At 33.7% G+C, this 25,317-nt stretch overlaps 5 protein-coding genes and 1 long non-coding RNA gene across 7 annotated transcripts; 4 read left to right on the top strand and 2 right to left on the bottom strand.

Annotated features, from left to right (window-relative positions):
* Positions 1 to 5,677: 5,677 nt before the first annotated feature.
* Positions 5,678 to 6,437, top strand: LOC103868010 (pleckstrin homology domain-containing protein 1). Its single transcript, XM_009146103.3, has one exon. The coding sequence runs from the start codon at positions 5,838 to 5,840 to the stop codon at positions 6,273 to 6,275; it is 438 nt and encodes a 145-aa protein (XP_009144351.1). The 5' UTR covers positions 5,678 to 5,837; the 3' UTR covers positions 6,276 to 6,437.
* A 241-nt stretch (positions 6,438 to 6,678) lies between these two features.
* Positions 6,679 to 8,630, top strand: LOC103868011 (UDP-glycosyltransferase 71D1). The gene has a single exon (XM_009146104.3). It carries the CDS (start codon positions 7,075 to 7,077, stop codon positions 8,473 to 8,475), a length of 1,401 nt encoding a protein of 466 aa, XP_009144352.1. The 5' UTR covers positions 6,679 to 7,074; the 3' UTR covers positions 8,476 to 8,630.
* A 263-nt stretch (positions 8,631 to 8,893) lies between these two features.
* Positions 8,894 to 11,442, top strand: LOC103868013 (UDP-glycosyltransferase 71C2). Its single transcript, XM_009146105.3, has one exon. The coding sequence runs from the start codon at positions 9,904 to 9,906 to the stop codon at positions 11,365 to 11,367; it is 1,464 nt and encodes a 487-aa protein (XP_009144353.1). The 5' UTR covers positions 8,894 to 9,903; the 3' UTR covers positions 11,368 to 11,442.
* A 212-nt stretch (positions 11,443 to 11,654) lies between these two features.
* LOC103868015 (putative F-box/kelch-repeat protein At4g39600) lies at positions 11,655 to 19,311 on the bottom strand. Its single transcript, XM_033291334.1, has 4 exons — positions 18,292 to 19,311; positions 17,942 to 18,108; positions 17,501 to 17,734; positions 11,655 to 17,412 (listed from the first exon to the last, which is right to left on the bottom strand). Exon 4 carries the CDS (start codon positions 13,006 to 13,008, stop codon positions 11,875 to 11,877), a length of 1,134 nt encoding a protein of 377 aa, XP_033147225.1. The 5' UTR covers positions 13,009 to 17,412; positions 17,501 to 17,734; positions 17,942 to 18,108; positions 18,292 to 19,311; the 3' UTR covers positions 11,655 to 11,874.
* LOC117134157 (20 kDa chaperonin, chloroplastic-like) lies at positions 17,309 to 18,106 on the bottom strand. Its single transcript, XM_033292035.1, has 3 exons — positions 17,942 to 18,106; positions 17,641 to 17,734; positions 17,309 to 17,412 (listed from the first exon to the last, which is right to left on the bottom strand). The coding sequence occupies exons 1-3, from the start codon at positions 18,104 to 18,106 to the stop codon at positions 17,309 to 17,311; spliced, it is 363 nt and encodes a 120-aa protein (XP_033147926.1).
* A 2,396-nt stretch (positions 19,312 to 21,707) lies between the features above and the next one.
* On the top strand, positions 21,708 to 24,103 carry LOC117133995. Of its 2 annotated transcripts, XR_004458085.1 has the most exons (3): positions 21,708 to 22,480; positions 22,572 to 22,732; positions 22,813 to 24,103. It is a non-coding gene; the product is annotated as an uncharacterized LOC117133995 (long non-coding RNA). The 2 variants fall into 2 exon arrangements; XR_004458084.1 differs by having other exon boundaries at positions 22,572 to 24,103.
* Positions 24,104 to 25,317: the final 1,214 nt, after the last annotated feature.

Here is a 25,317-nt window from a genome sequence, read left to right as displayed (position 1 = left end):
CATCGGTTAATCAGCCGACAAACAAATCAGTAACTCAGCCAAAATAAGTCAGCCATCATTTTTACACTTTGTCAGCCGATACATGGAAACATTCTAGTAATTAATCTTTTGACAGTAAGTCAGCCGCAATAAGGATGAACAACCATATGTCAGCCGTATCGTTACGTAAATCAGCCATCAAACGAGAACATTCTAGTAATTAATCTTTCGTTCATACGTCAACCGCAAAGCAGCTGAGTTTACTGTTTATCCATGCTTTAACGGCTGACTAATACAAACCCAGTCGTAACAGCATCCCATACCTCAGCCGTGGCTTCAATAACCCAGCCCATCCATGTTCCTTTACTCAGCTGAAAAAAGTTTCTCAGCCGTTTCTTAACCACGACTCAGCCAAATTTTCCAGAAATCAAACCGCCAATGTATAAGTCAGCCGTCATTTGTATCATTAAGTCAGCCGTGGTCACATAACTCAGCCGGATTTCTGTAAATCAGTTGTATCGGCAAGCTGACTTATAGTTTTAAGTCAGCCACTTTCACTTAAGTCAGTCGTATGTATTAAGTCAGCCGTAACGTAAAGATAAATCGGCCGTAACTACGTATCTATCGCTTAACAGCTGACTTAATGAAAATACGGACGCGAATTCCTCCGTAGCGCCGGTTTTTTGCCTACGTGGCAGCGAAAAGTAATGGCATTCTCGTAAATACGTTTTTTCTCATAACGTAAAAAAAGGGTACGCTTGGTATCGAAAATATTCTAGTAATAAAAAAAAGATCTGTATCATTCTAGTCAATACACCTAAAATATGTAACATTCTAGTAAACTTCCCTATTTATTATGGTCTATATTTGGACCATCGAGAAGAACTCATAAAAAATAGGGGACACATGGATTTTATATGATAGTTATCTCGTTTCGTGACTAGTTAATTTTAAGCATATCGGATATGAAATATATTGTTGAATTTTGGGTTTTTATAAATGTGTTGTGAAAACATGAAGTTCAATTGTCTTGTTTATGTGGTGGTCATTTTTACAGCTTGGTATTCTCTTTAATGAGACCTAGTTCTTGATTTTCAGATCTAGAGTAAGAGACTTTGCATGTGCTGTTTTTCCCTTGGTTTAGAGATGTTTGGATCATTGGATGTCTGCAAGATTCGCTGGGTCTTGGTCTTCTGGGTCTCAATCACCGGTTGTTAGTGTTCCGCTTCATCTCTCGCTTGTTTCCTTCTGGCTTGGATCTGTATGAGCGTTGTGGGTTGTTGTTAGGTGGTGAAGAAGCTGATTTCGGATATGGTGCAACGGCTGTCCATCGTCTCTCTATTATCTGGTTATGAATTTTCCAAGTGATGGAAGTACTTGCTAATGGGAAATGACAAGAAAGACCAAAGTATTAAGACAAATTGGAAAATCAAACGCTAAACGTTTTTAGAAATCTATGGAGGGTAAATAAAAACAAAAACAAGATCTTATATATTTAAACAGAAATCACAACATTGATTCATATGTGATTTTTAAAAAAATAGACCTAATGGACATATTCCTAGAAAGTCATGTTACATTTAATCTCTAATCTTATCATTTAAATTATGGGGCTACCAAAAATTTGTATTGGGCTATCAATAATTGGATTTAAAGAATATATGATACATTGGATTTATAGATAGTATAAATTAAATAGATATAATTTAATGTTATAATACTATACATTCATATGTTAAATATTTAAATATTTGTCGATGTTAACTTTTAAAATTATAAATATTTTTTCTAAATAACAAAAATCATATTATCTAACAATGATTAATATTTACTACCTTAAACCAATGAAAACAAATTTTAAACTATGTACTTTATTTTAAAAATTAAACAAAAACTAAATGTTTAATTATTTACTCGATAATATAAATCTATGAAGCGAAAAGATTAATTTTTAAAAACTTTCTAAATTTGTGAAATGTTACAATATCTTTGAATATGATAATAAAACAATATTTTACTAATCTTTATATAGTTACAATTTTAATAATGAAATAATAATCCGAAAATATATATATAGAAGAAGATACAAATACATGTGAAAGTTTAAAACAATCTATTCAATGAAAAAAATATACCGTAAACTTATTATGTTTAAAAAATTGATCGAAACATATATTATAGCACATACAAATTTAGAATTGAAAACAAAATATTTATATAAAAATAAATGAAAACAAAAACCTGCGCGGTTGCGGGTCGAGATCTAATCTATTCTATTAAAATAGAAGTCACAAGACTCACAACCTTATTTCATGTGTGATTTTTAAGTTGGACCACCTTTAAATTTTTTATTAAATGCATTTTAATAAGACTAATAATATATATAATCTTTGAACTACTTTAATCATAATATCTTATGATATCTTTTCATTTATAATATATATATATATATTAAATATTTTGAAAAATCTGGTTAAAAATATTTTGACAAGATCCTAATTTTCCAAAATTATATGTAAATATTTTTTACTAATTTTTTAATTAGTTTTGAAATATTATTATACATTAATATATTCAGTTATCGTTTATTGAATGAAAAATAAATATTCTATCATATTTTTATCAATTATATAATCACAATCAATCATATTAAAAAACATTATTGTGTTGATCTAAATATTTTAACAATGTTTTAATTTTCAAAAAGCTTATGTAAATGTTTTTATTAATTTCGTAATTAGCAATGAAATATTATTATGCATTAATATTTATACAGTTATTGTTTATAAAATTTTTTTAAAATATTCTGTCATACTTCTATCTATTTTATAATCGTAATCATCTATATTATTAAAATAGAAGTCACAACCTCATTTCATGTATGATTTTTAAGTTGGACCACCTTTAATTTTTTTATTAAATGTTCTAATAAGACTAATAATAATATATATAATCTTTGAACTACTTTAATCATAATATCTTTTGATATCTTTTCATTTATAATATTATATATATATATATATATTAAATATTTTGAAAAATCTGGTTAAAAAGATTTTAACAAGATCCTAATTTTCTAAAATTATATGTAAATATTTTTATTAATTTCGTAATTAGTTTTGAAATATTATTATACATTAATATATTCAATTATCGTTTATTAAATGAAAAATAAATATTCTACCCTATTTTTATCAATTATATAATCACAATCAATCATATTAAAAAATATTATGTTGATTTAAATATCTTAACAATGTTTTAATTTTCAAAAAGCTTATGTAAATGTTTTCATTAATTTCGTAATTAGCAATGAAATATTATTATGCATTAGTATTTATACAGTTATTGTTTATAATTTTTTAAAAAAATATTATGTCACACTTCTATCTATTTTATAATCATAATCAATTATGTTAAAATAAAATTAATATATTTAATTACATATGATAAAATTATATTAAAATAATAAATTTATAAATCTTATTTTCATAAATATAAAATATTTATATTAAAAATATATATATATAATATGATGGAAGACTACAATACATGTATAAAAATTAACATATCTTAGATTTTTGTATGTACAATAATATATTATGTAAAATGAATAAACATAAAGATATTACTAAAATGAAATCTAATTTTAAAGGTTGGTAAAAATTTAACATAATTAAATAAAAATAATTTTCAAATATGTCTTTTTATCCATATACTAATTTGTTTAATAACTAAATACAAATACAATAAGATAAATATATAATAAAAAGCAAAAAATATATGTGAAGGTTTTAAACAATTGATTATTTACAACATATAAAGTATAAGACATTATATTTGAAATAGTTATACAAACATTTAAATATATGATTAAAATTAAAAATGTATACCACTAATGATCTAAAATATATATACTTATAAAATTGAAAATAACATCCGCACGGTTAAAAATATATGCTTTTCGTAAGCAATACTAGAAAGAAAAAATTTCAAATTAGTTTGTATTCAAGAGACTCAAGTAAAAATGAATATCAGATTCAGAACCATGTAAATAAATTTTGATCAATCTAAAAGTCATACCTAATCGATTTTGATCATAAATTCTTATTCTTCAAATCTCTTATAACAGGAACTTCCATATGTTGCATTTCAACCAAAAGCCTTAGAGCTTTGTGCCAGAGTAAGAATATATATGATATTTTTCACTCCCTGTGTAGTTCGGCCAACTTTTTTTTTTCATTTTGGCATTCTATATTGATGTTCTATATTTTTGCCTTGTGCCAGAAAGTATCAGCTGCATCAGGAGACATGAGAACGGCTCTATCTGTCTGCAGGTGACTTACTCTTTTAAAAAGAATGAGAGTACTATCTTTAATATATTGTAATTGTCCACTCTTGAAATTATCACACTGAAGTTGACAACCCCAATTTTTTCCATACTGATCTGATGTTCAGGAGTGCCTTTGAAATCTTAGAAACAGAAGTTAAAGGATACACAGATCCGAACCACAAACTCAAGATCAAATGGTTAGTACTTTCACACTCTACTTTACTGACGATGTTAATATGAAGGATCCATAGAATACGTTATGTCATAATTGTTGTCATCAATAACTCTACAGGTCAAGATGGATCATATGGTAGCTGCACTGGCCAAAACCTTCAAATGTCCAGTAGTTGACACCATTCAGGCTCTTCCTCAACATCAGCAAGTAAGTTACATCACCGTAGACTTATTGATATCTGGTACTTCTGGTTCTCAAATCTTAACATGCTTGCATCATGCATCTTTAGCTTTTGTTTTCCAGTGTGATCTAAAGTATGGTACATATATTTTCAAAACATATTCTAAAAGCTATAGAGAACAAATATTAAGTCAGAAAGAAACTTAAAGACCAGATGCTGGTGTTTATTTGGTGATGGCTAAGTAGACGTATCTGAAAGTTAGTAGTGGACTGTAATTACATTGCTTCTATTGAAATATTGCAGGTCGTAGTTTGTTCTGCTGCAAAGGCCTTTAGAGGAAGCAAAAAGGACAGAACCATTGAAGAGGTAATAACTTTTATTGATTGAACAATACACAAAACACATAACTAAAGTCTTAAAAGACATTGTACAAAGTTTTGCGCCTCTGTTTTGACACACTTGGATGCAGTTAAATAGGTTATACTTGGAAATCTGTCAATGATCACTCCAGCTGGAATAACAGAGTTCACTAACATGTGTACAGTGCTAAACGATCAGGTAATAACTCCTATTAAGAATACACATCAACTGGTAGGAGATAATGAGCTAGAGTAACTCTCATGTTTATACTTATATAATTAAAGATAGAGTCAGTCTGGATTGGCACAAGGGATTTTGAAACTCAGTCAACCTCAGAAGTCAGAACGATAAGTTAAAGAGAGTGAGCCTAAGAGTAGATGAAGGAGACATCACATTTGCTCACAAGGTAATCCTAGAAGTATGTATAGATTAGGTAATCCTACATAAATTTCACATTCCAAAAATTTTATCATACCTTTTAACTCTGAACTTTATGTATAGATTAGATAATCCTAGAAGTAAAAGTGATTAATGTAAACATGAAAATGGATATAATGAATGTGGTATTCATAACAATTTCCGTGAATAAATAGAGGGAAATAATAAGCAGCGATTAGTAATGAAAACCTCTCAACAGTTATTGCGTGTCCCGATAATACGCAGCGTGAACACGACCGACTTCATAGAAAGAGTGACCAATACGCTGCGTTTTAAAGGAAATCAATTACAAAAAAGGAAGCGATCAAGGCAGTTGAGACTTGAGAGACGAGCCGTGTGTGAGAGAGAGATTTAAGGAGAGACTGAGGAGGATGGAGAATCTATGGCGAATCGCGACGGGTCAAGATCCGAACCGAGAAGATTACGAAGGGATCGAGTTCTGGTCAAACCCAGAGCGATCCGGTTGGCTAACCAAGCAGGGCGATTACATAAAGACCTGGCGCCGACGCTGGTTCGTGCTCAAGCGAGGGAAGCTCCTCTGGTTCAAGGACCAAGCCGCCGCCGAAACCCGCGGATCCACGCCGCGCGGCGTGATCTCGGTGGGGGATTGTCTGACAGTCAAAGGAGCTGAGGACGTGGTGAACAAGCCTTTCGCCTTCGAGATTTCCAGCGGGAGCTACACCTTGTTCTTCGTGGCGGATAACGACAAGGAGAAAGAGGAGTGGATCAACTCTATCGGTAGGTCCATCGTGCAGCACTCGAGATCGGTTACTGATTCTGAAGTCCTCGATTACGATCACAGGCCGTGACTTTAGCTCAAACTCTTCGATGTAATGTTTGATTTTACGATTTCGCCTTTAGGGTTTCCACTCTTGTGTCTCTTCTCTTGCTTAATTATTGTACCTCAACGCAATGTAAGTATGGCTTCTAGATCCTAATGTCTCTTTGTTATGATTTATCTTCTTGATCGATTCTGTTGACTCAATATTAGAAGGTAAACGTTCACAGCAGCACAACAAGAACTAGCTTCCCAGATTCTCATTCTCCGATCTGGTTTAGTTCGGTTTAATCGGGTTGGACAGTTCGGTTTTTTGGTTAGTGGAAACTGATAATTTTGCCAAATTGACTTCCAGTTGTATCACGTGTTCCAAAAAATATATATATACAATTGTATTACTTCAAGCAGAACCAAAATTTTAAATTTACGGTTAAATTAGATAATTTTGGTTAGTTTATTCGAAATAATTGTATAAGTTGGTTTGCTTTAGATTTCCGGAAATTTTGAGACATTCTCGGTTTGGCTCAAAACCGCAGGCTCTGTGATTAGTTTATCAGAACGAAGAAAGAGAGACGCAAGAAAATAGATTTCTTTTCGTTGGTTGTGGATCCCACTTGCTGATGTCGGCCATTATCTTTTAAAGTTTATCTTCTCTCTTGAAACTGCCAAAGTGCCGAGGACCACCTCAACATTTTTGAAACAGTAATCATCACGTGTGACAATGTCAAGATGAAACTTAACTCTCTTTTTCCGTAATTAGTTTGCTGTTCTTGTCATTACAAGAAAAAAGCCCGAGGAGAGGAAAGAACAAAAGCTACCTTTTGTTAGAGATGAGGAACACAGAGCTCATCTTCATCCCAACACCTACCGTTGGTCACCTCGTTCCGTTTCTTGAACTTGCTAGGCGTCTCATTGACCAGGACGATAGGATCCGTATCACAATCCTCGTGATGAAGCTCCAAGGTCAGTCTCATCTGGACGCCTATGTTAACTCAATTGCCTCGTCTCTGCCCTTTGTTAGATTCATTGATGTCCCTGAGCTAGAAGATAAACCAACACTTGGCAGTACTCAATCCGCGGAAGCCTTCGTATACGACTTTACTGAGAGAAACATCCCTCTCGTGAGAAACATAGTCTTGAGCATCTTATCGTCTCCTGCACTAGATGGAGTTAAGGTCAAGGGAATAGTCGCTGATTTTTTCTGCCTCCCCATGGTTGAAGTTGCAAGAGACGTAACTCTCCCTTTCTATGTGTTTTTGACTACAAGTTCCGGGTTCCTAGCTATGCTGCAGTATCTAGCAGATAGACATAGTAACGATACATCGGTTTTTGTAAGAGATTCTGGAGAAATGCTATCGATTCCTGGCTTTGTAAACCCTGTTCCAGTCAATGTTCTCCCGACAGCTCTGTTTATGGAAGATGGTTATGACGCTTACCTCAAACTTGCCATGTTGTTTAACAAAACCAATGGAATACTAGTGAATAGCTCCATTGATATTGAGCCTTGCTCCGTGAATCATTTTAGTAGTGAAAAGAGTTACCCTCCTGTTTATGCTGTTGGCCCTATGTTTAACCCCAAGGCCCAGCCTCATCCGGATCAGGACCTTGGGGTTCGTGACGAGCTCATGAAATGGGTTGACGATCAGCCCGAGGCGTCTGTTGTGTTCCTTTGTTTCGGAAGTATGGGGAGGTTAAAGGGCTCACTAGTGAAGGAAATAGCACACGGACTTGAGCTTTGTCACTACAGATTCATCTGGTCACTCCGCACTGAAGAGGATGATGATTCTTTGCCCGAGGGGTTCCTCGACCGTGTCAAAGGACGGGGGATGGTATGCCGTTGGTCTCCTCAGGTGGAAATATTGAACCATGAGGCAGTGGGAGGTTTTGTTTCTCATTGCGGATGGAACTCTATAGTAGAGAGTTTATGGTTTGGTGTGCCGACCGTGACGTGGCCGATGTATGCAGAGCAACAGCTCAATGCGTTTCTGATGGTGAAGGAACTGAACCTCGCGGTGGAGCTGAAGCTTGATTACAGGGCACGTAGGGATGAGCTTGTGAGTGCAAGCGAGATAGAGACAGCTATTCGTTGTGTGATGAGCAAGGATGATGGTTTAGTGAGGAAGAGAGTGATGGATATCTCTCAGATGGTGCGGAGAGCCACGTTGAATGGTGGATGTTCGTATTTGGCTACTGAGAAATTCATACAGGACGTGATAGGAGTCAAGCCATAGACCTTTTTTTCTTGTCCATAAGCTATGTAATCTTGTTTATGTTATGGTCCTATGGATTTGCTTACTTTTGAACGTTGTTCCTTTCGTTGAGGTTTAAACATTCATTAGTTGTCTCATGCATGAAGCTTCTTTGCCTCTAATTACAACGTTTGCTATTTGTTTTGTACCAAATCAGTTAGTTTCCTTAGTTGTCCTCTAGTGTTTCTTTGTGACAATAAACCAATGCAACCGAAGCTGAAGAAGTTTGTTACAACTTCAAAGACTCGACCTTATCTCTTTTGTCTCTCTAAGCTAGGTCAAGTCTTAATTTGCTTCTTCCTTATAACAGTCAAAATATTAAATCAAGTACTCAACAGTCTCCACCTTGGTGTTACTCTTCGACCTTCATCTACAATCATCGGTTTCTCATGTGGATCACTTTCTTGAGTTACACCTTCCAGCTCTTTAAGCTTGTGAGACTGAGTAACTCTAACGCTGCATTCAATTTATTTACATGAACCATTTTTTTGTTAATTGTTAAGAGAATATATGCCGGTTTCCTGCCTGTATGTATGTTTTATACATCAAAGTCCCATCAGCTATGGCATCAAAAACACATGCCTCTTTCTTTCAAAGTTCTACATTGTTAATAATGGAGCACATTCTCATGAAAATTTTAAAACAAAACAAAATCATATTTGCGTTCCAAAAAAAAAAAAATCATAAATTCATGAAACTAGGAGGGCAAACTAAAAACAATGGGTGCACAGATGAAATTTGACTGGAGTTTTTGTTTAACTTAAAACAGTTTTCTTTATAAAACAAAATTGATTAAAAAAGTAGTAGGTTTTTCCACACCCATCTGTTTGATGTGCACGCAATGCATTTAATAAATTAAGACAGATGATCTATCCTTTTCATCCATTGCTACAAACGAAATCAAAGAGTAGTGACGTAACCTATAATCTTTGATTAAGTATGATCAGAAAACCAAATCCACAAAAACCTTTAGTCAGAAACTCACCACAGAAACTAAGTCAAATAGTCTCGAAATCCTTAGATATTGTAAGGCTTTGATATTTTCTCATCCCATCCTATCCCGAGATATGTACATGCCCACATCCTTACCGGCGCCTTCACCAAATGTTTGATTCTAAACCCTCTTTCTAAATCCAATCGAATGGTTGAGAAAGTCACACACACACATATCACATATATATATTATCATAGAATTCTACATTTATAGAATTCTCGAATGGCTGAGAAAAACACAGACGTCACATATATATATTGTAGTTATATAACTTATTTGGCGCTACCTTAAAGTCACGTGTCATCATGGTATAATCATATGCTTATTTAAATTTAAACGACGTCCAACTCTCACTATTCTTAACCATCTACTCATACGTTTATTTCTAAACCAATAGAACTATAGAAGCCATCGCGATGGAGAAGCAAGAAGCAGAGCTTATCTTCATCCCTTTCCCGATCACCGGACACCTTCTCGCCACCATCGAACTCGTAAAAATTATCCTCAGCCACGACCCTCGTCGGATCCACACCATCACCATCCTCAACTGGGGTTTACCTTTCCTCCCTCAGTCGAACAACTACGCTTCCCTCCAGTCCCTAGCAAAGTCAGAGCCTCGAGTCCGTATCGTCACTTTACCCGAGCTCGCAAACCCTCCACCGATGGAGTTCTTCGTAAGAGCTCCCGAAGCTTACCTTCTTGAATTCGTCCAGAGAATGGTTCCTTTGGTGAGAGACGCTGTCTCGACTCTCTTGTCTTCTTCCCGTGATGGATCAGACTCGGTTCGCGTCGTGGGAATTGTCCTCGACATGTTCTGTGTCCCTTTGATGGATGTCGGAAACGAGTTGTGCCTCCCTTCGTACATTTTCCTCACTTGTAGCGCCGGTTTTTTGAGTTTGGCGAAACACATCCCGGAGAGGCACCTTCTTGTGAAGTCCGGATTCGATCGGAGCTCCGGCGAGGAGGAGAATACAGTTCCTGGATATGTCGCCTCCGTTCCGACCAAGGTTTTGCCACTTGGTCTGCTGACGAGCGAGTCCTACGACGCGTGGGTCGATATGACCGGAAGGTTTCATGAAGCTAAGGGTATTTTGGTAAATTCGTCTATTGCTATCGAGCCTAACAACTTTGGTTATTTCTATCGTATTCCCGTAAATGAATACCCACCCGTTTACCCAGTGGGTCCGATTCTCTGCTTCAACGACCGTCCGATTTTGAACCCATCGGAGCGAGATCGGGTCATGACGTGGCTCGACGAGCAACCCGAGTCATCGGTAGTGTTCCTCTGCTTCGGAAGCTTGAAGAATCTCGATGCGGCTCAGATTCAGGAGATAGCTCGAGCTCTAGAGATCGTTGGATGCAGATTTCTCTGGTCGATTCGGACAGATCCAAAGGAGTACCCGAACCCGATCGAAATTTTACCGGACGGTTTCATGAACCGAGTCTCGAATCTGGGCTTTGTGTGCGGTTGGGCTCCACAAGTTGAGATTCTGGCCCATAAAGCAATCGGAGGTTTCTTGTCTCACTGCGGTTGGAACTCAATACTTGAGAGTTTGCGTTTCGGCGTCCCAATCGCCACGTGGCCGATGTACGCGGAACAGCAGTTAAACGCGTTCACGATGGTGAAGGAGCTTGGTCTGGCCGTGGAGATGCGTTTGGATTACGTGTTGGCAGATGGAGAAATAGTGAAAGCTGATGAAATCGCTAGAGCCGTCCGATCTTTAATGGAGGGTGAAGATGTGCCGAGGAGGAAACTGAAGGAGATTGCGGAAGCAGCAAAAGAGGCTATGATGGACGGTGGATCTTCGTTTGTTGCGATTGAAAGATTCATCGACGAGTTGATATTTGCTATGGATTGTTCCAACTCTAGAGAATACTAAATCATCTTACATTTGATTTACTTGATGAAAAAAGTTGAAGTTGAGCAGAAATAAATAAATAATATTAAAAGTCTAGGATGAAGAGTGATAAAGTGAATTTTTAGTCATAATTTGAACTATTTTTATACAAACAATAGATGAACGCAAGCTTTAATTAAATCACATTTTCTTTTGCAACTTGGTCATTAAACAAATGAGAAACAAACAGTAGTTGTGTATGTTGGTTTTGTTTAAGGCCTTTAGCTAGATAACAACTTGTGAGAGCTTAATTAGCCGAGTAACAGAAATTGTCACTAACACTATTGTCATAGGTTGAAAGCCGCTTGTCTCATGAGTCATTCATCAAAGAGTAGCCTAAAGAGTTTGAAATCAAATACACAGTTACATAAAAAGCTTAATCATTTACAAGAAACATGACATAACTTCAAGAAGTGCATAATAACAAAACATAACCTGATTCATTCCCTTCAAACCTGTCTCATGAGTAGTTAACCTGATTCATTCCCTTCAAAGGGTAGCAGCAATAGAATACACGAACTTGTAAGACTTTGGAACTGTAAGCACAGCATCGAACCACTCTACCTTTCCCCAAACCTCTTCACTGCTGCGCGTTTCCAGCGAAATCTCTGCACACCAAATCATCTTCTCCTTATACCCACCACGTGCAGGGACATACTTATCCCAAAACACCACCAACTTACCACCACTTGCAACCAGATAAACATTGCTATAGCGGGTAAACTTAGGCAGTCCTTCCAAGCCTTTAACTTTCCTCCAAACATCTGATTCGGTGCTACGGTTAGACCAAAGTAGCTCCCCACTGGATGATGCATATCGATAGAATGCTTTCTCTATCAAACAGAGAGTACCAGACCCTTCTACGGACACTGTACGATCCTTTAGCCTTGCAACCACAAGCCACCTACGAGACGACGCCGCCGCTACATCATTGTTCTGGTAAGCCCTTCCTTGTAAATCTCTGAGTCTGAATATCTTCTTCTCGGGAGGCACGGGCTTCCAAGTTTGTGTCTTTACGTCAAACACTTGCACAAAGTTGAGAGAATCTGGGCTCTCGGAGCCGCCTGGTAAATATATCATCCCATCACACTCTGGAAAGGTGTGAGCAAGCCTCAAGCTCGGAGTTTCAACCCACGTGTGTGTTCGACAGTCGAGAAAGAAGACGTCAGAAGAGCAGGGGCCATCTCTGACTGCGTAGAGCTTATGACCAACAGCTACGAGATTTGACCATTCCACTGGAGGAGGAGAACCGAGAATCCGAACCTGACCCAAGACATTGCCACTTGTTGAACTCTTCTTCTTCTTTTTCTTGTTGTTAAGGGCTTTGTCGGGTTTCCGACAGAGAGTGAACCAGCGAAGGCAAGGGTCATTAGGGAACTGCAGGCACACGTAGAGACAGTTCTCGGTGCGGTTTAGTAGAGATCGGGTCTGGTAAAGCTCCGGTGAAGAAGTGAGCGAACGAAAGGTCTTGGAGACGAGTGAGAGAATCGGGTAGTGCAATCTCGAGGCGCGGGCGAAGCAACCCAATACTAGCTCATCTGGAAGTGGCAGATTGGTTGTAGGTTCTATTGCTAGCTTCTTTGACGGTGGCTCTTCACCGGAACCGATGGCTGTCAACGACATTTCAAAAAGATTAGGGTCTTTCTTGGCTCCACTCTCTCTCTCTCTCTGCACTGCAAGACTACAACTACTTTGGGCCGCCCGTAAGCTATACGCGCTGAATTTGCGTGTGAGGACAGAATAGCCACATATTGGGCTTTGTTTAAAGAGTTATTTTTCACCACTACAAGCTAACTACGTGCTTTCTTGAAACTAAATGGATCCCACAGTTTTTAATTTTGTTTTTTTTTTTCTTTCTGTAAAAGAAAAATAATTCTTAATGGTAGAGAAATCCCAATAAAAAATCTAGAAAACAATGATTTTAATGACAAAAGAGAATGAAGAGGATAAAAAGACTTTTAATGGCAAAAGAAGGAAACCATGTTGTTCGTCCTTCTCTCTTGTGAAGAGTCATACAAAAAAGTCGACAAGCTCTCGCCGGAGACAAGATCTAATCGTCCACATTGTCAGTGTGTCGTAACTCTCTTACATGTGTTCGAAAACACGGGTGGTGGCCAGAAATCAAAGAATCATTTGGCGGACATGGACAAAAAAGTTTTGGTTAAAATCAGTTAAAACTCGATTTGTTGAAAAAAAATTTTAATTGTTTTTTGGTTAATCTAAATAAGATTTGTAAGGTTTTTGTGTTAAAATAGCAAAGAAAATGATGATTAAGTGAAAAAAAATTGATGGTGGCTCGAATAGAAAGTTGCAGAGTTTTCTGTAACCTAAAAGGAAGAAGACATGTTATTTACAAAATTGCCACCATTAAAGACAGAGTGGTTGTGGGCTTTATCGATGTGTACACTGTTGTGAAAATATCATTTTGTACACTGTTGTAACTATATTCGTGTACACAGTTGTAAATGATATCTATGTGTACATCGAAGTAATGATACATAACTCCTCATTTTCCCATGGAAACATGTACATAGTTGTAAATGATATCTATATGTGCATCGAAATAATGATAACTATATTCGTGTACACAGTTGTAAATGATATCTATGTGTACATCGAAGTAATGAGTCAAATCAACTATATTCGTGTACACAGTTGTAAATATAAACGTGTACACAGTTGTAAATGATATCTATGTGTACATGGAAGTAATGGTAACTATATCCGTATACACAGTTGTAAATGATGTCTATGTGTACATAGAAGTAATAATATCTATGTGTACATCGAAATAATGATACATAACTCATATCCCATTTGTTAGATTCTTTTCATTATTATGTGGTTCTTTATGATGTATTATTTATTCGAATACTTTTTATATCAAAAAAACTAGTTAAAAGATCTGACAAACATCAAATGTCAAAGTTGACCATTGTTGTTATCAAGCTTCTCACAAGTGGTGGCTGTGACAAAAAGGGGCACAGCGATGACACCTCCGGAGCTTCAGAACCAGTGCCACAGTTTTGAATCTCGTCTTAGAGTTTGAGACAGAGGTGTATCCATTGAAAGAGAGAGCTTTTATACACCATGATTATACCACCATTAGAGATATAGCTTGACATATCTCAAAAAGATATGTTGGATAATAAAGATATTGATTATGAACATATTTTCTGGAAAAATGTTCTGGAAAACTAACATTCATTTAACAAAAAGAAAATTAATGAACTCAAAAGCAAGAAATGAAGAAGAAGATACATGGGGGTCCACTTTGTTTTGTCTCTTAACTAAGAAAATGTAGAAAAAGATATATGGGATCCACTTAGTTAGTGTATTAGACACTTATTTAGTTAGATTGTAACAGAGAGTAGGCTTTGATTAAAGAAAACTACCTTAGTAGTGAGAACTGCTCTATTATGTTAATAAAAACTCAAAATTACCTTTGGATGTAATATTTTCTTGTTTAAATATATGAAGAGCATTTTATTTCTGGTTTCTTAGACCACCTCCATCAAGAGGTTTTAAAAGAGAGTTCTTGAAAAAAAACCAAAAAAAAAAATGGAAAAAAAGAAAAAAGAAGAGAACCGCTGCCTAAACCAACACCATTGGAATCACTAAAAACCCCGTACGCGTAACTTTTTTATTGGCTAATTTTTTGCCTTCTCTCTCTTCCTCTTCCTCTTCCGAGTTGTTTTTGTTTTTTTCTCTGAGAAATCGATGTTGGAGAAGAAATATCCAAATTGATCCGACGAAGATCGTTGTCTGCTCGTAAACCCGAATCCGATGGTCAGTCATCAGAACCTTCTTCCTCATCTCCGTTCACATTGGGGATTAACTCCATATACCCCATACCCCCCTAAATGAATTCTTATTGTCCCCTCTCTATTCTCTCTACCCTTTTATCCTTGCACTTCCCAAAATAGCCTTTCTTCATTTATTTCTTCAATTAAATAAACCAACAATTTTCAACTACCTACATGGCCCACAATAATACCTCAACCAATGAGAGCTCAGTTGGCCCACATGACCTTCTTCTTCCTCGTACTCTCTCCTTCTCTTCAACCTCCATTGGCGATTTTGAAGCTCCTAAAACAGGTAATTTTTGTTCGTTTGAGATGATTTTATTTTTTGTAAAATAACATTAAAATGTCGTGTATATCATGGATAGTGTTTAAAATATACGATTTGATGAAAATTTGAGAGATTTAAAACGATTTCAAAAAACTGTGTTTAGGGCTTTCGGGTATTTTTATGTCCGTTTTTGATGATTTTTTTGCTGAAATGTTATTAAAACAAGTGTATATCTCCGCTAGTGTAAAAAAAAAAAGATCCAATCAAAATTATGATAGATTAAAAAAGATTTTGAAAACTGTGTTTATAGATTTTGGATATATTTTATGTGTGTTTTGATGATTTTCTGTGTGTAATTTCATTTATGATGAATTATATATCAAGGGTAATGTAAAATCCTAACAATATCGTCCTTAAAGCGGATTAATTAGTACAAGGATAAGTTCTGGGTATTACTAGTATAACTACTTTTACTAAGGCAAAATAGTTTTACTGGAAATACTAGGATTATTGTATTTATATTCTTACTAGTATTTCTAGTATTACTATGTATAGTACTGAATTAAATTAGCATTAGTAAGAGAATATTATACGGGTGAGAATTAATTCTAAGCATCTTAATAATGATAATTCTAATGATATTCTATTTTATTTCAGGAAAAATGCAAAATCCGCCTTGCACAATCATTTGTTTTGATTACGAGAAATATTATATGAAGGATAAGGCTGAAATAAAATGGATATCGAGAGATGGTGAAGGAGAAGATGAAATTCAAACGATTGTATTAAAGAAATCAGTGGAAGAGGTCACATACTCTGCTTTGGTTGAGCGTATTTGCAGAAAGTTAAAGGTAGATGAATCTAAGATGGAAGCGAAGCTTAGTTACTTTCCAATGGTATTTGTATTCCAATACGTCATCATATATCTGGAATGATGAAGACATTTTTGGTTATCTACTTCAAGTTAATCATGAGCAAAGTGTTCCACATGTGGAGTTCAACAATGATATAGACAAAGAGGATTATGTGTAATTCAGACTATTAGGATTACTAGTTTTATTATGTGTAAGTCGGATTACAAAGATTATTGGTTTTATTATGTGTTATTCGGACTACCGTATATATTGCAAGTAGTACGTCAGTTTAGTATATAGAACCCATATATTTATGTTAATAGACTACGTATATAGTAAATATGTATATTTAAAACTATTTTTGGTGATTATTTTCAATAGTTTAAGAAAACTTATCATTTTCTAAAAAAAAACTTCCTTAACTTTCATTGTTAGTATGTGAATTGTTAGACTATAGTAAGGAGAATATAACAAAATACGTATTTCTGGCTAATTTTTGATGCAAATGTTTTCTTTACCAATAATCATAGTGTAAAATCATTGGTTTTACTACAAAAATTTCTCTTTTGTCATGGTTTAACTAGATAAACGTAAAAATGGTCAAAGTATTACTATGTGTAAAGTAGTATTACTATCTCCTTGAAGATTACTATGAATTACTAAATGTTAAATATAATATTAAATCTATTTATGACGGCTGCACGTTTTACACGTGAAATTTGTTTGTTCTTTTAAAAAAATTCCCTTATTTTAATATTATATATTTTAGTGTTTTACATGTGTTAATCATTTTTGGTATTTCATTTTATAGTGGGGTTTAGGCATAATAAACCTAATATATCCAGTTATCTGACTAACTCATTTTTGGGCATAGCAGACCTAGTAAATCCATGCAACACACCAAGTTTTAAAAATTCAAAAGCATTATCCTACCAAATTTGAAACATCCAAAATATTTAAATAACATCATAAATACATAAATAAAAGATAAAAAACTAAGAAAGGCCAATATCATCTTCCTTAAGAATGAGATGTTTCACATCGTTGAACTCCACCTCAGTTCCAGCGTACCTGTGCAGTAAATGATTTGTGCTCCAGTCTACACCATAAGAAGAAAGGCCAATATTAGCATGAAACCGAAGCAAGCGAAGAAAGAGCAGCGGCTTGAAGGGGATTGTGAGGTTTACTTATAGGGACAGTGATATCAACTTTGTTTTTCCCAATAATTCCCCTTTCAGCCACAACAACGACTTAACCTCCTTAAGGTTTCGATTGACCTGTAGATGGAAGTAAGATACCTCCCATTGTCTTCTCCTCTGCCTCCTACCTGTAGATGGAAGTAAGATACCTCCCATTGTCTTCTCCTCTGCCTCCTTGATCTTCACTAAAATTCTATCTCCCAATGGCTTAATTGAAGTGTACTGTAAATAACACAAGAAACAATCAAAAACTTATAATTCATAACTAAGGGAGAAGGAACGCATCCAAATATCTTTACAAACCAAGCTTGTAAAAATAACCTAAAGCTATGTTTTTTTTTTCATGTGGCCAGAGCTATAGAAACAGCAAATCCAAACATTCAGATAAGTTTTTTCACATGTTCAATCAAATGAGCAAGTAGTACGTACCTTAGGAGCAACGACAGAAGCAGCTTTGACAACCAAAGAACGGAACTGGCTCTGCTTAAGGGTGCCTGGTTTCAAAGTTCCAAACTTGGCACTCGAAACTCTGAGCGAGGCTAAGCTCTTGGCTGACACAGTAACTGGTGATACTATAAGTTGTTTTGTCGCCATTTCTGCTATCAGTCAAACACACATAAAACTTACAATTGTTAGATTCGACCCAAAATTGACCAATTTTCTGCAAAAACCAGTCACTATTGGTTTCTCCGCCCAAAGATAAGACCTTTTATGTTCAATTCTCGCTGTGAACCGATAGTGAAGAGAGAGGGTAGACAGTAACGAGAAGAGATTCATACCTTGAGGATAAGAGAAAGGATTCCCCCCAGGCCCCAAGCCAGTCAGTTTGACAGTGGCTTAAAGGAGTGACGTCGACGTCGTCTTCTTGACTCATTATCGTTTTCAGCGCGACGTGACCACTTTTGCCGTTGTTGCTGCTGATGGTTCTGCTGGTACGACTGATAATTAGGATTCAGCGGCTCTCCACGTCCCGGCTGATATCTTGTCGGTCAGCGAAAGAACAGAAGAAAAAACGAATCGAAAGTTCCAATTTTTTTATTCACAAATTGAAGAAGAGAAAGCGTTATAGAAAAACTTTCTCTGGAAAAAAAATTGGTTAGAGGGAATAGAAAGTGACAAATACGTTCTCAGTTGTTCTTGTCGGAGGGCTTCAATGGGTTGAACGAAACGCGGTCATTTTAGCTTTAGATGGGTCGGTTTTGGTGATTGGGTTTGGGTGGTCGGATCTTTAGATTGGGCTGTGTAAATATTCTAGTTTACCAAGGAGCAATTCGTCTTTAGCCACTCATTAGCCTTATTATCCATTTAAAAAAAATAAAAAATAAATTATCCCCCTATACATTAAAAGAGAAGTCACTTTATTGATTTCTGCTGAGTTGGCACTCATATAGAGCTTCTCAGGAAAAACGTTATAATTCTATTGGCTGGTTTTTTTTGAATTTTTCTTTTTTTATTTATTTTAATCAATCGCTTATGTAGACAAGCCCAAAACTATTGTCGATTTCGTTAAGCCCATATATAGCTAGGGGATAGTAATTATCGATTTAGTTTAGCCTTGGGTATCCGTTCGGGTTCGGATCGGGTATTTCGGATTTTCGGGTATTTCGGTATAGAGGTGTAGAACCCGTTCGGGTATTTCTGTTTTCGGGTAGGGTTCGGGTATTTCAGATCTGGTTCGGATATTTAGATTTTGAAAAAAAAAAAATTAAAATTTTCATTTCTCAAGTTTCTTATATTTAAAAATAAAACTTTCAGTTAACTAATTTTTTATTTTTAATAGATTGAATAGTTAATAGATTTGGACATAACATTTTAAAACTAAAAAGACATTTAAAACTTTCAGTTAACTAATTTTTTATTTTTAATAGATTAAATAGTTAATAGATTTGGACATAACATTTTAAAACTAAAAAGGCATTAATTTAGTTATTTTTTTTAAATTTTGGGATGTAACTTTTTATTAATTTTTTCAATAAAAACTTGACATGCATTTTAAGTGAGTAGCAAATCATTTTTTTCGTAATTGTATGTATATCATATGAACTTAAAGTATGTGTAGTATCAATATAAATATTTTATATAAAATGAGAGATGTAAACTAGAAATATAAGATTAATTATACATATGTTCGGTTATCTTCGGATATTCATTCGGGTTCGGGTATTATCCGTTCGGATTCGGGTATCCAATCTCTCCTTATTCAATACCCGTTCGGGTATTTTGCTACTTCGGTTCAGATTTCAGTTCGGGTTTTTCGGATCGGGTTCGGGTGCCACTTTGGATATCGGTTAAAGTGCTCACCCCTACTAATTAGGTTGTTTGTTTTTAATAACTTACCTTTCAAATATGGATTACTTGCGCAAGTTGAAATCATTAAATATGCAAATAACTTATTCACAAAATATTTTAATGTTTCTAATTAGGTTGTTTGTTTTTAATAACTTACTTCTCTAATATGGATTACTTGCGCAAGTTAAAATCATATCATATACAAATCATTTTTTGACAATACACATTTAATATATTTCTTTAAACGATTTTATTATTTATTGTGCAAAATATTAAAATTATTAATATGAGAATAAACCGACTGTATATATATAGGAGACACCCAAGGTCTTAAAATACAAACATTTTCTTTTCATTCTTTAAAGTATTATTCACAAATCTTTCCTCTCATACTATTAAAGTATTACGACAATGCTGCTTGTGTGCTAAGAAAAATGTGTTTAGACGCAAAGGTTCCTCATCTTTAGACCCATGAACTCAACTCTTTGTGTCTTGTCTCCAAAAAGCATGTCTGGTCTATTTTTTTCATGTGTTGAATACTGGTAACGACAATATGGTCTTCCTTTTTTTATATGTAGACCAGGTCGTGAGAGTGATAGTGATCCAGAAAACCTTGATTGAACATGCTGAGAAGCTTCGCCAAGTTAAATCAGTTCTTGAAGAGGTTCTTTAGTACTTTCTCTCTCTTTGTTGAATATTGTCCGGGAAAGTATTACATAGTATTATTTAGTAATACTATCTTATATCATTTTTTTTGTTGAATATACTATCTTATAAGTAAGCTAGCATTATGCATTTTTTATTTAATTCATGAGGTCATTTTCTCACAGCAGAGAACTTTTTGGAATGGTGCAGGGAGGAAATTTCTCAGGGATATACAGGAAGGTTCAACTGAAGCCGCTGAAGTGGGATGATGAAGGCGAAGAATAAAGACCTGTAGAGGCCCTTATGATTCTTAAATACAGCGGTGTTCTAACTCACGCTGGTAGAAAACAGGTGTTTACATACTCTACCATTTAATTTGTCATTGTTATATATATATATGTTTTCCAAATATGGAAGAATTGTTTAACTTATTGACGTTTAACATCACTTGCCATATAATCTAACGAATATTACAAATAACAATTTATGGAAACTATTCTCGAAATTATTGAAAGACTAATAATGTTTTATTTATTACTTTTAATATTTATAACCTATAAAATAAAATGAACGAAATTTTATATAAGATAATTATAATAGTTTTATCCTCTCTTTGATGAATTGTGTTCGAATATAATTATATAATAACTATTTTAAATATTACATAATCCAAAAATATTTATTAATATTATTTTTAAATTATTTATCGTTGTTTAAAGAATAAATTTATCATAATTTTAAAATAATTTATAAAATGCTTACAAAATTCAAGGCAAAGTTGCACTTTCAAGAGTTAAGTCGAGATCTGGATTAAAAATCTTAATAACTGGTAAAGAAGGGAAGCCGAAGACAAAAACATTGAATGTTGTCTACAAACAAAATTTTCAGAATATTCCGTAGTCACGGTACGTAATTTTAATCTACTTTTTTTTCAAATACAAATTTTAAAATATATAAACTGTTACAATTATTTATTTTTTGTATTTGCCAGATGGGTTGTGATGAGTTAGGAGACCGATGACGGTATGTCAATTTAATATTATTTCATGTTCAATAAAATTTAGAAATTTATAAATCTATCAAATAATGTTAACCCGTCAAATTGCTTACAAAATTTATTTAATTTTTTGCAAGTTTCTAATTGAATTTGCTTTCTTTATCGAGAAATGTACTTCATAATTTATATTATTTATGGATAATATTTTGATTTTTATTATATTTTCTTTTAATATGTCTACATAAATGTTTGTTTAGTATTTATAGAAAAATAATATTATTCACCTAAAATAAAGAATTACGAAACATATACAATATAATTCTAATTAATGATAATATAAAATCTGTTACTTTTCAAAATATACACTATTTACTCTATTTTTTGAATGAAAGTATCTTCGTAAACACACAAAATATTTTGTGATGTTGCAATTATACATACACACAATATCTGCCTCTTCATACTGACGTTACTGTGTTCTCTTTCGTGAGGTACGGACCGAGAGAGAACACAGGGTGCGGACCGATCATTTTCTTATGCCCGCACAGGGTGCGGACTGGTCACCTAGTATTATATTAAAGGGACATAAGGGGATTTTTTAGGAGGGCATGGGGCATATCGAGTTAAAGTCCGTTCACGTTCGACAAGGAAAACAAGAAGCCCATCCTCGTGAAAGCTCCAAAGTCCAAACCCACGACGGAACAACGATTCGGATTCGGTGACGATTCCGACGTCTTTCATGACGGGGTCGATCGTGGGGAAGAGATTCTACAAGAAGGTGATGACGAGAGAAGCGGACGATGGGAGTGGATGGACTGTGATGCTCGATTACAAAACACTTAAAACGCCTTCGAAGAGACCTCTCAAGCTTCCTTCTTTGATAGGTCTGGGCAATTACAGATGCTAAGAGACAAGGGTATCTTGGTTTCAAAGAGTTTATCGTTGCTATGCGGTTGAGAGATTCATGTTTGCATTACAGTGATGAAGAATTACACAATCAGAGATGATACTCTTTCTACTTTCTCTCTAGCCAGGAGGTTTGTTTTTGAGACCCATCAGAGATGATACTCTTTCTACTTTCTTTCTAGAATTACACAATCTGATTTGAATGGATGTTTAACAACGCAGGTACAAGAGCATGGGTTTGGCAGTCTGGTTTTCTTAGGTTGTTCTTGGTATAACATTAGTCCCCTGCACTCTGCTTTCTAGGGAGGTACTTCAGTGTGGTGCATCGGTTTCCAGACTTCTCAAGCACTTTACGCTCATGCATCTTCCTGTGTTCACTCAAAGTTCTGCAATTTCCTCTTGTTTTAAGACTGTTTACACATTAATCATTGGGTTCATGAGTTGTTCTTTCTACTTTTTGCAGTCAGGATTTCTGATGTAAGCTATGAAGAGCGGGATGATCCTGATGGTCGATTGGAACGCAGAGGCTTATCAGGTGACTCATAGTGAGATTCACTTTACAATCTGTTTGCAGGTTTCTTCCTGTTCCATTCGTTGATACCATCTGATCAAACTTCTTATCATGACTCTTTGTTCATTCACACCTTTGATCAAACTTCATGTCATGTATGTTTTTCTTTCATTTTATAAATAAAATCATTCAACTTTCTAAAAAAATAAATTTTATTTTAAGAACTTCAATGGGTTCTCCCATTGGAGGAGAATAATTTAATTAGATTAACAAGGGGTTTTAAGTTTTCAAATCACAAAATTAACTACTAAATAATTCATTAGAACCCTTACTAGTCTCTTACTGATGGAGATGCTCTTAGAGCTGGGATTTTAAGAAAATATATAATAAACTGTTTTTTAATTTTTAATTAAAAAGTTAAATACAGTACTAAAAATTAAGAAACAGTTTTTTATATTTTCTTAAAAACTCCGCGAAACAGTTTTTTATATTTTCTTAAAAACTCCGCCCTCAGAAACTAGAAATAATGATGCTCTAAAGGATAACGAGCTACTGATCAAGAATTTTACTTTCCTTTCGATTTATAGTTTGCCTCTGGCAGCTTTTAGCTAAAAACATGAGATGAACAAACGGAAAATTGCATTAAAAACTTAAAAATAATATTCATTAACACTTTAAAATTTGAAGCTACTTAACTAGCATATTAAATTAGAAAATACCCTATGATAGCACTAAAAATGTTTATGTCACAAATATAGACTTTAAAGACCAAAATGACCAAAATGTTTCATTAAAGAGGTAAATGTACACTTATATCCTTAACGTTAACTAATCCAAACCTTAGGGTTTAGAGTTAAATAGTGAAGATTTGGGATTGAGATTTAAAATTTTATAAAATAAAAAATAAAAAATAAATATTAAAAATTTGAAAATAAAAAATTTTAAAATATTTTCAAAAAGTATTTTCGAACTACAAAAATAAAATTTGAAAAAATATAATCTAAAACTATATAAAATTTTATAAAAAATTTCGAATTTGAAAACATATAATCTAAAACTATAAAAAATTATTATTTTTAAATTTTTATTATTATTTTTTTATTTTTATTTTTTTATATATCTAGGATATTATGGTCCTTTTACCAATTAAGTGAAACATTTTAGTCATTTTTCTCCATGTGATCTATTTTTGTGATCTAAACTTGAAAATGATCTATTTAGGAGAATTGCCCTATTAAAATTTCAAGTTGGTTTTTCTATCATAAAAAGCCTTCAACATGATTCACTTGTTGTTCAAGTTGAAAATCTGACATGTTGATAAAATAAGGTGTCAATTTTTTTTCTGTTGGGACTCATATGTTCAAAAACAAAATATAAAACAAAAATTTAACGCTTTTATATAATTTTGAAATGTAAAAATTCTTAGTTATATGATTTTTTCCAAAAAAAAGTAATTTCTGACATATGGATAATAATGGTGATATGTTAGTTTTAAATATTAATGGTGATATGTTCAATATTATTTTTTTTGGATTTTTTGAGATTTTATATGATATTTTTAGGAAAAAAAACTTAGTATTTTTCTGCCAAGTTGTATTTTTTTTAAAAAATGAAACACTTTTAATTTTATGATTTTTTAAAAAATCGATTTTTTTTTGTTGTAGTTTCTAGTTTTTATTTATGTTTCCTATTTTATTTTCTTATTAAGTGCTTTGCTTAATTAAATAAAAATATTTTTGGAGAAAAAGTGACACGTCACTTTATTTACAGATCAACAAGTTACATTTTTGCCAAGTTGAAATTTTTTTGTGATACAAAAATCAATTTAAAATTTTAATATGCTAGTTTAATAATTTCAGTATTTGACGTGTTAGTGGATGTCAATTTAAAAGTTTTTTATGCGATTTTCTTGATGAATAGATAATAACTATCCCATAAATATTTTAGTGTGTGTGTGTCTGTTTTGTGGGTGAAAAATATTTGACATTGAGGATGAGTACTTTAAAAGTGACGGCTTTAATCTAAACTAGATTTCCACCCGCACGGTTGTGTGGGTATATATTTTTAAATTTATATATATAGATATTTGTTTTACATAATTATTATATGTTTTTAATGTTACTCACGTATTTAAATATTTGTATAATTATGCCAAATATAACAATTTTATAGTTTTCATGCTGTAAATTAAAATCATCATATATATATGTTGCTTATTATATATTGGTCCTATTGAATTTGCGTTTGATTACGAAACTAAATTTTTTAATGCATGAAACAACACATATGTAAACAAAATTTGTATTTAATTTATTATAATCATGATTCGTAATTCAAATCGCTATATTTTTTAGTAATTTTTTAATGTTTATTAATTTTATATAATAAATTAATGTATATTAAAAAGTTTAAGATAAGATAAGTTTTTATACATGTATTATATAGTTTACTAATATT

Source organism: Brassica rapa, chromosome A05 (assembly GCF_000309985.2).
Source record: "Brassica rapa cultivar Chiifu-401-42 chromosome A05, CAAS_Brap_v3.01, whole genome shotgun sequence".
Classification (NCBI taxonomy): Eukaryota; Viridiplantae; Streptophyta; class Magnoliopsida; order Brassicales; family Brassicaceae; genus Brassica; species Brassica rapa.
Note: the sequence above shows the minus strand (reverse complement) of the source record. Positions and strands in the feature narration are given on the sequence as shown.